Source organism: Molothrus aeneus, chromosome 7 (assembly GCF_037042795.1).
Source record: "Molothrus aeneus isolate 106 chromosome 7, BPBGC_Maene_1.0, whole genome shotgun sequence".
In the NCBI taxonomy this organism is placed as follows: Eukaryota; Metazoa; Chordata; class Aves; order Passeriformes; family Icteridae; genus Molothrus; species Molothrus aeneus.
In genome coordinates this window covers 22,800,177-22,813,940 of record NC_089652.1, presented here as the reverse complement: position 1 = coordinate 22,813,940, position 13,764 = coordinate 22,800,177, and the positions used below count along the sequence as shown (strand labels likewise).

Sequence of the window (13,764 nt, the reverse complement as noted above, 5' to 3'; positions counted from 1 at the left end):
GGTTGCATTAGCTCAAGGGTGCCTGTGTTGGTTCCACACTCTGCTTCACTGGTCTCAGGCACATGGAAGCTGCAACCCCCAGCTATGCCTTGGCCAGCAGGCCTTGGACCCATCTTTGACGTGGTCAGCAAGTTTGGTCAGAGTGGGAGACTGAAATGAAAGGAGATACCAGAATTACCACTGCATCTTGGAGCTTTTGGGTTCTCTTGGGGCAAGGGTTTACAGAAAGGACATGGGGCATTTGGGCATTTCTCAGCTGAATCTGTACCCCAGCCAAAGCCTGGCTCCTGGTGGAACAGCTGTGTCCCCAGAGTGAATGCAATGGGGAATGTTGCACTCTAGGAGCAGGGCTCTTCCCCTCATGCTGGCAGGTGCCGTCCTCCTTGACCTGGAGCAGACCACTCTGCCTGGCATTGCTCACCTCATGGTGGAGACCATGATCATCTCTGACCAGATCAGGGCAGAAGATCGAGCCAACGTGCTGCGTGCCCTGCTGCTGAAGCACAGGTGGGTGCATATGGATGCGGGCTCTCAGGGCCCGGGGGTTATCTGTGAGCCCCAGGTGGCAAGGGAGGCACGTCCCCTCATGGCCACCACTCTCCCCTCAGCCATCCCAATGATGAGAAAGAGGGCTTCTTCCCGAGGAACCACTCCAGCTCCAGCATGAACTCCATCGTGGGGAACCACCATCACAACCACACCATGGACACGTGTGTGCCCCTCATGGGGGAAGAGCGCATTGAGATGGCTGACCCCAAGGCCAACGAGACCGAGTGCAAAGAGGTGAGGGTGACCTGGGCGGAGGGGGGGTTACTGTGTCTTTTTCCACACTCTGGGGACAGCTGTCGGCTGCCAGCAGGCCATGGTGCCCACCTCTGAGCCCCTTTGTGGGGAAACTTTGTAATGCAAGGACTGGATCACCTGGAGCACTGGAAATCGGGTCGCTGCATTATTATTTTGGTACCTAGTCTTGGCTTTGCACTGCATGCAGATGTCTGCTTGAGCATGTAATGGCAGCAGCAGCTCTGGGGCTTGCAGGGTGGCCTTTGCTGTGAGGATGCCTTGCTGTGAAGCAGGCGTTGGGTGTGCAGCCAAGGCAAGCCCAGCTGCGTTTGTGCCAGTGGAGTGCGAGGCTGTGTAGGGAGACCAAAGCATGGGGACTTCACCCTTACTTATTTGTATTCTTTCCTGGCAGAAAAACCCACATCTTCATAACTCTGAGGGCCATCGTAAATACTTGAAGCTGATGGAGAAAATCCCTGAAGATGCAGAGGCCACAGTGGTGCTTGTGGGTAAGAGGTGGCATGTAGAGTCCCCAGTGACTAGTGCAGATCCTGGTGTGCCCTCACTCCCCAGGGATATTTGGTCCTTTCATACATGTTCAGCTGGGGAGTGAGCCTGGTACACTCCCTCCTTTGGTGATGGTTCATCTTCTGTTTGTGTATAGCAAATATAAGGCCTGCCATGCTAGTTCTTTTCCTAAATTAAAAAAGAGGTTGATGGATGCTGCTCCTGGGAGCTGGAGCCCAATTTAGGGGTAGAAGTCCTGCCAGGCTCACGGTATGTCTGGTTTTGCAACTCAGAAGTAGGTGAATGGTGCCTGAGGGACTGATGGCCAAGCCATGACCCTTCCCCTTGACCATTGCTGCTCTCTGTCTGGCTTCTTAACACCTTGCCAGCAGCTGGGCCCTGTCCCTGACCAGTGTTGGCTGCTGGCTGTGTGGCCAGCAAGCTTTGAGTTGACAGAAGCAGGGCCTGGCTAGTGGCAAGGTCTCAGGTATTGACTGTAGCACTACCAGGACATATTTCCCTGTACAGGAGGGCTGTGAGCAGACAGGCTTGAGCATCAGTGGGCTTGGTGCCTTCTGATTGCAAGAGTATTCCTCTTGGCACTTTGCTGGCTTTAACTTCTCAGCAAACCTAACTACACTACAAGCAAAATAAATGTCATTGTCTACCCAGTAGATTAAAAGCTCAGGCAAAGAGGCTTGGCAGCTCAACCAAACTGATGCTTAATCATGATGAGGCCAAAGCAGTTCATAAGTGCATTTTTGAGTACTTAAATAACTAAACATTGGCTTGTTTCTGAGCTAAGGCTGGGATTTGCTTTGACTCTCAGAAGGCCCAGATTTGCCAGCCTGACACAGAGCACAGCTCTTTGCTGGACACAAATGGCAGAAAGATCAGTAATAATGCCAGTGAAATACCAGTATTCAATAAACATTTGTGCTGGGTATGTGAAGGAAGTGGCTGGTGTGCTGGAGGATGCAGGAGTACTTCCCAATCTGTTAGGAACCGAGGAGACTGCCAAGCACTGACGAGATGCAGACAAAACAAAATGTAAAACAAAATGTGCAGTTTCCACCTATGAGTCTTTAGAGCACTGACTTACTTTTCTCTGAAAAAAATAGTTTAGGAATACAGGGAAGGTACCGGTTAGAGAAAGCTCATAGCTCAAGGAGGAGAGAACAGTGAGCCAGTTCCTATAGGCTGTTTAACCTGACATCCTTCTCGGCCAGCATAGTGGCAGAGCTAATATGGGATTCAATTATTAAAGAGCTAAAGAATATGAATGTAATTATTGCCAAGCAGTAAGGTTTATGGGAAATAGGTCATGTCGAACAAACCTGATTTCATTCTTTGATGAGATTAGAAGTTTGTTCGATAAAAGCAACATATAAGAGGTTTCCTTCCATAAGTGGGAAAAAACCTTCTGATTTAAACTTAGAGCTTTATAGTGTAAGTAGAGCCCATCTGTAAGGGATTGAGAATGGGCTAACTGGGAGGCTAGAGAAAGTAGCACTGCTTTTGAATGATCAGTGAAGCACTTGGAGCAGTCCTCAGTGTGAAGTTCAGTGCTGTGTCAGTGGTCTGGAGAAAGTCCATGACTGCAGGGCTTGTAGGAACCTCCAAAACCCCTGTCTCTGCTGTTAAAGGCAGCCCAGTACAGCTCACTCCAATGATTAACTCTGCTCCAAACATTGCCCCCTGGTAGGTTGTGTGCAGTTTCTGGAGCAGCCAACCATGGCCTTCGTCCGACTGAATGAGGCCGTCTTCCTGGAATCTGTCTTGGAGGTCCCAATTCCTGTCAGATTCATCTTTGTGCTGCTGGGACCTAGCCAGGCCAACATGGACTACCACGAAATTGGCCGCTCAATCTCCACCCTCATGTCTGACAAGGTGAGGAGCTGATGGGCAGTGATGCTGTGAGGGAGCTTTGCTGGCTCCTTAGAAGACAGCCCTTAGATGAGAGCTGTGCAAGGGTTCAGATGGGGTAGGGAGGTGTGAGCACCTGGGATTTTTAAGATCAGCCTGGCTTGGCCAAGGTAGAATGCTCCAGTGGAGAGGAAAGAGTAGGACAGACACTTATTTGGCTGGGACAGAGTGTGCTAGGCTGGGTGGAGAAAGGGACCATGAGTAAAAGCAGGAGAAAAGGATGTCCCAAGGTTAGAGGAGTGGTGTTCAGTTGACATTTCACAGAGAGGTGGGGAGGCTGAGTGATGCCTGTGACCATGGCACCTGGCCTGGACTACACTAACAAAAAACCCAGCAGTTCCTGGGGACCATTTTCAGGTGTTTAGATAGAGCTTTTTTAGCTGAGTCCCATGGCTGGGGCATCCATGCAGAGGAGCGCATCCATATAGGAGAGATGAGGAGACAGGAAGGTTTTTCTGCCAAGCAAGTGCACTGCTGGAAGTCCCCCATCTGTCTAGATGGCAGTGAAATTGATTACCTTGGTAAGGAATTAAATGCAAAGAAACAATCTGAGCATCTGCTGCATACATCCAGCACAAGAGGATCAGAGGTTCACAGGTTCTTCCTGCTGGTGCCATGTAACTATAAGCAAGTAACAAACCTTCCTGTACTGCCTCTATTGCACAACTTTCACTGAACTGGAGACTAAAAGGCTCAATCAGAAAAAGTGCATTGGAGGCAGCAAGACTGAAAGATTCCTTCCCTGAAGTTGTGTGGGGCTCAGCTGAGAATGTGCTTTTAGCCAGAAGAGGTGAGGTGCCATTCCAGCTCCAGTGCTGTGTTTGTGGGCTGACCTCATTCATTTGAGTCTCTGGTCCTCTTGCTGGAAGGGCGGAGCCAGCTGCTGCAGCCAGGGCTGGCCACAGCAAGGTTACACAGTCCTGGCGCCATGGAGAGAGCACAGTATCATTTACATTGAAGCTGTGGCTCCAGGGAGTCTGTGTGCTGCAGGGACCTTAGCTGTCCCCTACCTCTTTTACAGGCTGTTCACTCATTCATCATCCTCCAGCCTTTTCTCTGGAGGCATGTTCCAGAGGCACTGCAGCACTTCCACCTGTTTGCCAGCAGCTCCCTGACTGGTCTCCTTAGTCCTTCCTTGCTAACCTGCTCTTGCTGTCAGAAATACCTCCCCTTTTCTGTCTAGTTTCCTTTGCATGGCTTCCCTCATGCTGTAGATGCCTATTTTCTCGCTCTCTTTCTGTCTCCGATGTGGAGACTCTCAAGAGTTTCTTATGCTCCCTGCTCAGTTCAGGGTTCTTGTGCTTTATAACTGTGATGCTTTAGGGCTCTACCAGCTTCTCCCTCAAAACAGGTGGTGGGATTCAGGAGTGTGGGTCACAGAGTGGCAGTAGTGAGATGAGTAGTGGATGGAGGGGGAGAATGTTACTCTAAAGGTCACAGCAAGCATTGTCTTTCTGGGCTGTAGTAGCTGGATCTAGTCTTGGTCTGAGCCTTCTCCCTCTCTCTTTTTCCCTGCCCCTTCCAGCACTTCCATGAGGCTGCATACATGGCAGATGACCGTCAAGACCTCCTCAATGCAATCAACGAGTTCTTGGACTGCAGCATTGTCATTCCCCCATCAGAGGTGGAGGGGAAAGACTTGCTCAAATCCATTGCCACCTTCCAGAAGTTGCTACTGAAGAAGAGGAAGGAGAGGGAGCAGAAGTCCATGAAGGAGGGCACTGCTCAGGAAGCCAAAGGTCTCTCCATTCACATTTGGGCAAGTTTGTGCCTAGTGCCCTGTGTGCACCAATGGGCCCTCCCCTCCCAGAGCCTGGTAGAAGGGTGAGCAGGGCCTGGCTCCTGCAGTGGGGAGTGAGGAGCAGGCAAGGGGAGCAGGGCAGTGACTGTGGGCAGCTCTGGTGGCTGGGGACAGCTGGAGGCAGTGGGATGTACTGTTGCAGGGGCCCACCAGGCTAGTGCTGCTCTGTGAGGTACTGGGGAGAGGGACAGCCCAAGGGCCCAGCTGTGTTCCTTGCTGAAGCCTTGCCCTCCATGCACCTCCAGAGCTGTGTGAAGTGAAAGCTGAGGAAGAAGAGGAGGAAGCTGAGGATGACCCTTTGAAGCGAACCGGGATCTTTTTTGGAGGTCTGGTTCGGGACATAAAGCGCAGGTACCCCAAATACCTCAGTGACATCAGAGACGCCTTGCACAGCCAGTGTCTCGCAGCCGTTCTCTTCATCTACTTTGCTGCTCTCTCTCCTGCCATCACCTTCGGGGGACTCCTAGGTAATGGGCCTGCTTTCTGGTCTGCTCTTTGCACTCTGGGACACTGGCTGTGTCTGTGTGATGCTGTTCTGGGGTGGGCTTTGGTGCTGTTCACTCAGGGAGAGTGGTAGTGCTGTGCCTCGGCTGCTGCCTTGTTCCCTCCCTGCCATTTGGCCTCTCCAGCCTCGGCTGCCAGGGCTCCCTCCATGCTCCCTGCCTAACACAGGGCACCTCTGACTGATGGGATGGGGACCTGCCTCCTCTGTCCAGAACTGCCTGTCTGTGGTGATGGTGCCTGTGTCCAGGCTGTAACACTCATATATTGTTCTCTTTCCCAGGAGAGAAAACTGAGGGTCTCATGGGGGTCTCCGAGCTGATAATCTCCACCTCGGTTTTAGGGATCCTCTTCTCCCTGCTTGGAGCCCAGCCACTCCTGGTCATTGGCTTCTCAGGGCCTCTGCTGGTGTTTGAAGAAGCTTTTTACAAGGTATATGTGAAGCAGTGTCTGTGCTTGGCACCTGCTCAGTCTGTTCTTGCTCTGGAGAGGGCAGCTGGCATTTCTCAGCTCTACAAAGGGTCTTTGTTACTGTGAACTATTTGAGTCCTTCCAGGCTGCTCTCAGCTCAGCCAGGGCTGCCCTTGGCTCTGCTGACCCTTGGCAGGTCTCACTACAGGGACTTCTACCTCCCACTGCTGTATCCATTGTATCCATTATCCCTTGAGGTGTGACACTGATAACAGCACTCCTCTACATGCTGACTGTGAGGAGAGCACTGTCCCCCAGCCCTGTGCTGCAGCTCATTGGGATAATGAGCACTTGTAGCTGCATCCTAAAACTTTATTGTTCTTGGGGCTTCCTTTGAAGTCCATTTCACCACTTTTATCTGTGTCCAGGTTTCCTTTTATCGGAGCTCAATAACATTGAGTGTACCACCCATTTGGGACATGCCACATATATTACTCCCACCTCAAAGGATGAGCCCAAGGGTGTGTGGAGAGATATCCTGGCCAGCCAGGATGGATATGTTTCTTTCTCAAGTAGCCTGACCTCTTTGCTCTTGAAAGCATCCCTGTATCACTGTACTTTCAAGCAGTGGATCTAATTCTTCTCCTTTTCTCTGACTCCCAGCATGTCTGTGTCTTTGAAAAAGCATGGTTTTTTCTACAGCTGGATTTTCACCTTGTCAAGAGTTTGGAGCTGGTGATGCTATTGCAGAGTAGGAATTTCTCTGCTCTCCCGTGACTGCACTTCTCACTGACCACTTTTGCTTTGTCCAGTCACTGTGTACAGAGGAGTACCTCTGCCTGTGCTGGTACTGAGGGAGGCTGCAAAGGGAGGGGTATGATTTGTCCTGGAAACAGCCGGGGTGTGTAGATGAGAAGATGCAGTGGAGATGGTCTCCTCTGTGGTGGCAGCATGGGGCCTTTTCTCCACACACATACAACTGTCTGTACACAGGGTGCTGTGTGAGATCATGGCCTTTATGCAGTGGGATGTAGCAGGATGCTCAGGCTCTCCTTTGTAGGGAACAGGCTTGTGCTGGTGAGTGCATGGAACAATGGAGAGCTGTGTTTGAGCAATGGCACCTCCATATGGGTGGGATGGGGAGTGTTATGCATGGGCTGGCTTCAGCAGAGCATGAAGGAGGTACTGTTACAAAGACTGGAGCAGTAAAGACCTGCTTTGTGGGAGCTGTCAGGTGTTAATGCAAAGTCTGCAAATTTAATTGTGATTCTAGCCATGAATTGACTGATTCTGTGCTGGATGCCCAAGCAGATGTAGATGCCTTTTTTCCAGGGCAGTCTTTGATCTTAATGGGGAGTGGATGCAGGAGGCAGCCTGAGGAGACATGAGTAACTCCTTCCCCTTTCCATTTCAGTTCTGCCAGACACAAGGCATTGAGTATCTGACAGGCAGAGTGTGGATTGGTTTGTGGCTCATCGTCTTCATCTTCATTATCGTGGCAGCAGAAGGAAGCTTCTTGGTGCGCTACATCTCGCCCTTCACCCAGGAGATCTTTGCTTTCCTCATCTCCCTCATCTTTATCTATGAGACCTTCTACAAACTGTACAAGGTGAACCTTCCCTGGGGAGATGGGCTGCTGCATCTCTTAATCCCTTAGGAACCTGCTGCTTTAGCACACAGGAGGCGAGGGAACAGGGCCAGCTCAGCCACAACTTTCCTAGACATTCTGCAGAGCAGTTCTTTGCTGGTCTCACGCCTCAGCCCAGCTGGCTCCTGTGCCACCACGGAGACTGGCAGGAAGAGCCCTAATGTCTCTCTCCCCTTCTCTTCCTGCAGGAGGCATTAAAGCGGGGCCACTTTTCTCTCCCCAACCCTCTCCAGCTGGGTAGGTTGCGAGGCGAGGTGACGGATGCTGGGATTGTCCGTGCCCACCATCTACTGCCCTCACCTCTCCACAGAGCAGGACAGCTCCACTTCCCCCTGCCCCAGTAGTGACAGTGCCCCCTGCCCCTCCTTGTGGTAACTTGTCTGCTGCTTCTCTCACCCGCTCAGGTGTTTGCAGAACATCCTTTGCTGAAGTTCTACCCACCAAACGTGCAGAGCAGCCTGAATGCCAGCGTGCTCTCTACGGATACGATATCAATGGGAACCAGGATGCAGCCCAACACTGCTCTGCTCTCCCTCATCCTCATGCTAGGCACTTTCTTCATTGCCTTCTTTATGCGCAAGTTCAAGAACAGCCGCTTCTTAGGAGGAAAGGTGAGATGTTTGTGGGATTCACATGTCAAGGACAAGGGACACACCAAACAAATAATAATGCTTCTGGCTACAGATCTTTATTCTCCAGAACACTTGGACGTTCCCCAAAGAAACACCAGAAACCCTTTAAATACCTTGCAGGAGGGATGGTAGCCTACCCTAGGGTGCAAACAAGAGCAGACTGTTGATGATGGTATCTGCACTGTCCTGCTCCAGTGAGGCTGCTGGAAAGTCCTCTGGACCTGGGGAAAGCTCATTGGACTGGATACAAGTCTGTTAAACTAGAATATAAGAAGAAGAGCCTACAACTTTTTCTCTTTGGACATCTCTCTACATGCAGGGTATCTGTGTAGTACCTGGAGCACTGTCTAAATAGGCCAGCAGGAGCAATTAGCCAGTCATATAAGAGTATATTGTGTGGGCAGTGGGATGCACAGCCCTGTGGGTCAAGGCTGAGTTTCCTTGCCCTGCCCGTCAGGAGTGCTCAGGTTTGGAGTGATGCTGGCCCCGTCTGGGGCTTCTCTTTGCCATAGTCTCCCTGTGCATGCACGGAGCTGGCCTGTTCCTTTTGCTAATGACAGGTCTGTGTTCTGCAGGCGCGGCGGATCATCGGAGACTTTGGGATCCCCATCTCCATCCTGGTCATGGTGCTGGTGGATTACACCATCACTGACACATACACACAGGTAGGTGCCAGCACTGCCCTCGGAGCCTTTCCTGCAGCCCGGCAGTGATCCCTGTGGCACTGGCCTGCTCTTGTGCAAAGGGGAATTAGTATTTCCTGCCTCTTTAGTCATAACAGCACAAAGAAAACAGAAACATTCTCCTCATCCTCACTCCCACGCTGAAGGGAAGGTCCAAGGGTCTTGCTGAGGCTGAGGCCAGAGCTACAGGGACTGGAGTGCCCTGGTATCCTTCTGCTCTTCTAGCTGCTAGTAGGGGAAAGTTTAGGGGCTTTAGGGAGATTCAATGCAGCTCGTTCCTTCTTTGCAACATTAAACACTTGCATTCAATCAACAAGACATAAACTGTTTATGCACACTGAAGAAGGTGGCATGTAGAATAGCTTCAATGGGGTATTTGTCATGAGTTTAGTACTCAATGTACTTATTCTTTCCTTGATGGTAGGATACTAATATTTTGATAACTTTATCTCAAATACAACTTTTTTCCCAGTTTATGCACAAACTTAAGTTTCATAACTTAATGTTATCGAACAAACATATCTCACAGGTTTTATTTTATTTTTCTCTTTCAGTAGATATGGAGTTATATATTGGGTTGGGTTTTTGTTTTTTTGTGTTTGGTTTTTTTTTTTTTTTGCACTAAGATTGGGAAGAGGGTGAAAAGTATTTCCTGTTCATCATGCAAGCTTTTTATCAAAACAGCCCAAGGCTTGGTGGAATCCAAATGCATTTTTATTCATTTGAATTTCAATGAAAAATTTCAGTCTATCAGACATTAGTAAAATCATGCACTTTGTTACATTCTTTTCATACCCTTCTACACTTCTACAGTTAATATCAAAAGCATTATCATTTTAGTATTAACTCAGCAAATGTACAAAGCTTTCCGAGAAAATGGTACTTAGTTACACAGCTTAACTCAAGGACAAACATTCCAGAAATATTATTCATACTTATGCTGATTAACATAAATGCAAATCATAAACTCTGCCTGCAGTGCAGATAGCAGAAATTGCTGTAGAGCAGCACAGAGCCAAGGGTTCAAATGCTGATGAACGCAGGGTCAGGATGATGTACAGCTAGGAGTCTGTGTGGTCTGATGGGAGCACAAACATGATATTTCCTCTGAACATGGTCAGGGTGAGGTCATTTCACAGAATGTGGCCACTTCTGGGGTTTGCACTTCAAAAACAATGCTGTAAAACATCTCAGAAAAGCCTTGGAAAGTCTAGAAAGCTACCTCAGAAAATGGTAAGCAGTTCAGAACACCTAATTTGTCCAAGCAGAGGTCAAGGAAGCATTTTAACCATGGTCTGCAAGGACTGACATGGGAGCAACGTTCCTGAGAGAAGATATTTCCTTGGTCTCTTGGAAAAAATGAAGGGAATTTATGTAGCTGAAAGGAAATGACACAGGCCTATGTTAAGGAACATGGGGTTTTTTATACTGAAGGGGATTATCCATGAGAAAGTCCTGCTCAGTTCAGGGTGGCTTATCCCATCATCTGAGGTGTTCAGACTAGGGAGAGCAGGAGGATCAAAGCTGTGTGAGGCTGTGGGCTTGTTTGTATTAATGAGTAACTGCTGGGTTTTGCAACTACACCACCAGAAGCTGAATGTCCCCTCCGGCCTGTCGGTCACATCCCCTCACAAGCGTGGCTGGTTCATCCACCCCATGGGCAGTAGTGGGACCTTTCCACTCTGGATGATGTTTGCCTCTGCCATCCCTGCCCTCCTGGTCTTCATTCTTATCTTCATGGAGACACAGATCACTACGTGAGTACCTCCCCCTCCAACCTCAACCACTGCTAACCCCTAGACAGGCAAGGCCAGGATGGGTGCTGGTTCACTTGGAAATGCAACAGACATCCCAGAGGAACAGCAAGAGCAGGATCCTGGCCATTTCAGACTGTACCTTGGCTTCTCCTGTCATCTTTTGGTTCCCCTCTTGGCAAATAGTGTGGTAGAGACTGCCTCAGCCAAGCACAGGAGGAAACTGCTAACCTGAGGCTGGCAGCCACCATGCCCCTCCTCAGCCATCTTCTTGTTATCCCCATGTGTGCTGTCTCCAGAGAGCGAGTTGTCCCCAGCTGCAGTGCTGTCCCTGGGCTCTGACCTGGTCCTTGCACTGACCCAGGCTCTATTTTCTTCCAGTCTGATTGTTAGCAAGAAGGAGAGGAAGTTGCTGAAAGGCTCTGGCTTCCACCTGGACCTTCTGCTCATTGGCACTATGGGGGGCCTTTGCGCTCTCTTTGGGCTGCCCTGGCTGACGGCGGCCACGGTGCGCTCCGTCACGCACGTCAATGCCCTGACCGTCATGAGCAAGGCCATCGCACCCGGGGAGAAGCCCAGGATCGAGGAGGTGAAGGAGCAGCGTGTCACCGGAGTGCTCATTGCTGCCCTTGTCGGTGAGCCTCTGCTCAGGGAGCAAGGGAGGGGAGAGGTCAGCACCAAGCACTCGAACCTCCTGGCAGTGTCCCTGCCCCATGGGCCTGTCCATGCTCTGCCTGCTCACTGCAGGAGGACCCACACCTACCCATACTGAGCTTCCTTTCCCTTGTGCTCCAGGGCACAGAGGAGGTGGGGAGGCTGAGGTGCCTTGTGGAGGGGCTGGTGTGGGACACACATGCCCTGAGCTCTGTCTGTGCAGGTCTGTCCATTGTGATGGGGAACATGCTGAGGCAGATCCCCCTGGCCGTGCTCTTCGGCATCTTCCTCTACATGGGGGTTACATCGCTCACCGGCATCCAACTCTACGAGCGCCTGCTCCTGATCTTCATGCCATCCAAGCACCACCCTGACCACATCTACGTTGTCAAGGTGAGCAAAGGCAGGTTGCACAGAACGAGGTAATGAGGAGAAGAGGAAGAAGAAACAGGTGAGGAGAGGATGGCATTTTGTTAGAGTGATACTTGGCTTTGTGATCCTGCTTGGCTGCAAGTTTGTGCTGAGAAGTGCAAGGCGTGCAGAGAGGTGGTACAATGCTGGCAGGCTCCACCCAGGAGTGTATTGCCAGGATATTGTATGGATTTGACAGATGATTTGTAGGATTGATGCACTGCTTGAGGGGTAGAGGGACACTGCCTTGCCTGGTGGGTATGCTGCCAGGTAGCACAGAGGCTGATGCGTTATGGAGTTCTACCTGGCTGTAGAGTAAAGGAGGATAGACTCTGCAGCTGCAGTACTCTGCTGTACTATGCTATGCAGAAGAGTTTTGTTTTGCCAGTTAGGTCTTTGTTAATCTGTGTGGAAAGATAATGTGTTCTTAGACTGGATTTACCTACTAGGTGAAGACCTGGAGAATGAATCTCTTCACCTGCATTCAACTGGCCTGCATTGTACTGCTCTGGGTGGTGAAATCTACAGTGGCATCGCTGGCCTTCCCCTTTGTCCTGATCATGACAGTGCCATTGCGACGCTTCGTGCTGCCCCGCTTCTTCCACGACAGGGAGCTCAAAGCGGTGAGCTGTCCTCAGTCTAACTTGCAACACTGGAATGAGATTGAGGAGATTTGGCAGCCTGAAAGGCTGGGAGATCATGGGCCAGCAAAGCCTTGAGGGTCTTTGCTCAATAGCAGTAAGTGGGTGGATGGCTTCCTTGGATCTTGTAGCCCTGGGAGTGCAGTAAGAGATGGATGGGCAGCCTGGGGCAAGGAAACAGGTTCCTACCAGGCAGAGGCCTGGAATAAGGATTTCCCCTTCCATCCTGTGGCTCATTCATCAAGAAACACACCAATTCCCCACTGAACCAGCAGCAAGAACAGCCCAGCAGCACATCAGAGCCTATGGCTGTAGGCACTTCAGCATGTAACCACAGTGCCAGGGTGCTGGCAGCTCTTCAAGAGCTGGCAGCTCCTCTGCTGCTGTCAACATCCTGAGCTTTTGTTGGAGGAGAGCCTGGAGCAGCACCCAGAAGTGAGTGCTGCCAGCAGGGGGAGAGGAAGGAGCTGCAGTGCTGGACCAAAGCCCCAGGCTTTAGAATAGAAAGGGCATTGGGCTGGGGACGCATGGATGGGCATGAGGGTTTAAAGAAGGAGCCTGTTGGGAGGGGAAGGAGCAAGAGCTTTGCTTTTCCCAGCACAGCTCAGCTGACTGGGTGGCTGTGTACTGATCCCTCTGTGCCAGGCTTGACCCCACCGTGGGGGCAGCTGTGGCCTTCATAGCCTGGTCTCTGCCTCTTCTCAGTTGGACTCGGAAGATGCGGAGCCAAATTTCGATGAGGATGGCCGGGACGAGTACAACGAGCTGCACATGCCTGTGTGAGCTGGGAGCTGCCCTCCCAGCTCGTGAGACAGGCGGCTCAGGCCTGCTCACCCCTCCCAAGAACTAACTGGAGACTTGCCATGAGTCACACTGTCTCTTGCCTGGACCAATGAATGGCTGTTCCATAGTCCTGCAGGATGCAGCCCGGCTCTGGCTGCCCCATCGCTCGCTCAGCAGAGGCTGTGAGTCTCTCTCCTCTTGGACCTGGTGTGGTGAGAGATGCCTCTCACATCCCAAAGCTGTGTGGGTCTTGAGTGCCCCTGGGTCAGGGGTCTGTCCCCTCCCTGCTGGAGGCAGCCTGTGCCTGGTCTCCAGGCGGTGAAGGGGAACCATGCCAGCTGGTGCCACTGCATTCCCCTCCACTACCATGACGCTTGGGTATCTCAGCATGTGACACTGAGCACTCACAGGAATGGGCTAGAAGCTGCCTCTTCTCCCAGGCCAGCAACCTCCTTACTCAGCCGGCAGATGCCTTGCTCTTGCTCTCTCTGCCCCCTTCTAGGAGTGCTCACACTGGGCCTCTGCCACAGCTTCTGGCCCACGAGGCTGCTGCAGCCTGGCAGACAGGCAAAGAGGGACTGGCACCCTAACCCAGTCCTCCAGACTGTTTTCTGTCCAGTCACCTTCCC

General features: G+C 51.2%; 1 protein-coding gene across 2 annotated transcripts in view; it reads left to right on the top strand.

The window, feature by feature from the left end:
* SLC4A3 (solute carrier family 4 member 3) overlaps positions 1 to 13,252 on the top strand; it is a 31,899-nt gene extending 18,647 nt beyond the window's left edge. The window contains exons 9-23 of one of the 2 annotated variants that reach the window (XM_066554037.1): positions 372 to 507; positions 609 to 783; positions 1,196 to 1,292; positions 2,996 to 3,180; positions 4,742 to 4,955; positions 5,263 to 5,484; positions 5,802 to 5,950; positions 7,344 to 7,538; positions 7,982 to 8,188; positions 8,785 to 8,874; positions 10,483 to 10,649; positions 11,028 to 11,281; positions 11,524 to 11,693; positions 12,161 to 12,334; positions 13,058 to 13,252. In XM_066554037.1, coding sequence (XP_066410134.1) covers positions 372 to 507; positions 609 to 783; positions 1,196 to 1,292; positions 2,996 to 3,180; positions 4,742 to 4,955; positions 5,263 to 5,484; positions 5,802 to 5,950; positions 7,344 to 7,538; positions 7,982 to 8,188; positions 8,785 to 8,874; positions 10,483 to 10,649; positions 11,028 to 11,281; positions 11,524 to 11,693; positions 12,161 to 12,334; positions 13,058 to 13,135 — 2,513 coding nt within the window. In that variant the 3' untranslated portion in view covers positions 13,136 to 13,252. The remainder of the gene's footprint in view (positions 1 to 371; positions 508 to 608; positions 784 to 1,195; positions 1,293 to 2,995; positions 3,181 to 4,741; positions 4,956 to 5,262; positions 5,485 to 5,801; positions 5,951 to 7,343; positions 7,539 to 7,981; positions 8,189 to 8,784; positions 8,875 to 10,482; positions 10,650 to 11,027; positions 11,282 to 11,523; positions 11,694 to 12,160; positions 12,335 to 13,057) is intronic. The other variant, XM_066554039.1, reaches the window with a different exon arrangement.
* Positions 13,253 to 13,764: the final 512 nt, after the last annotated feature.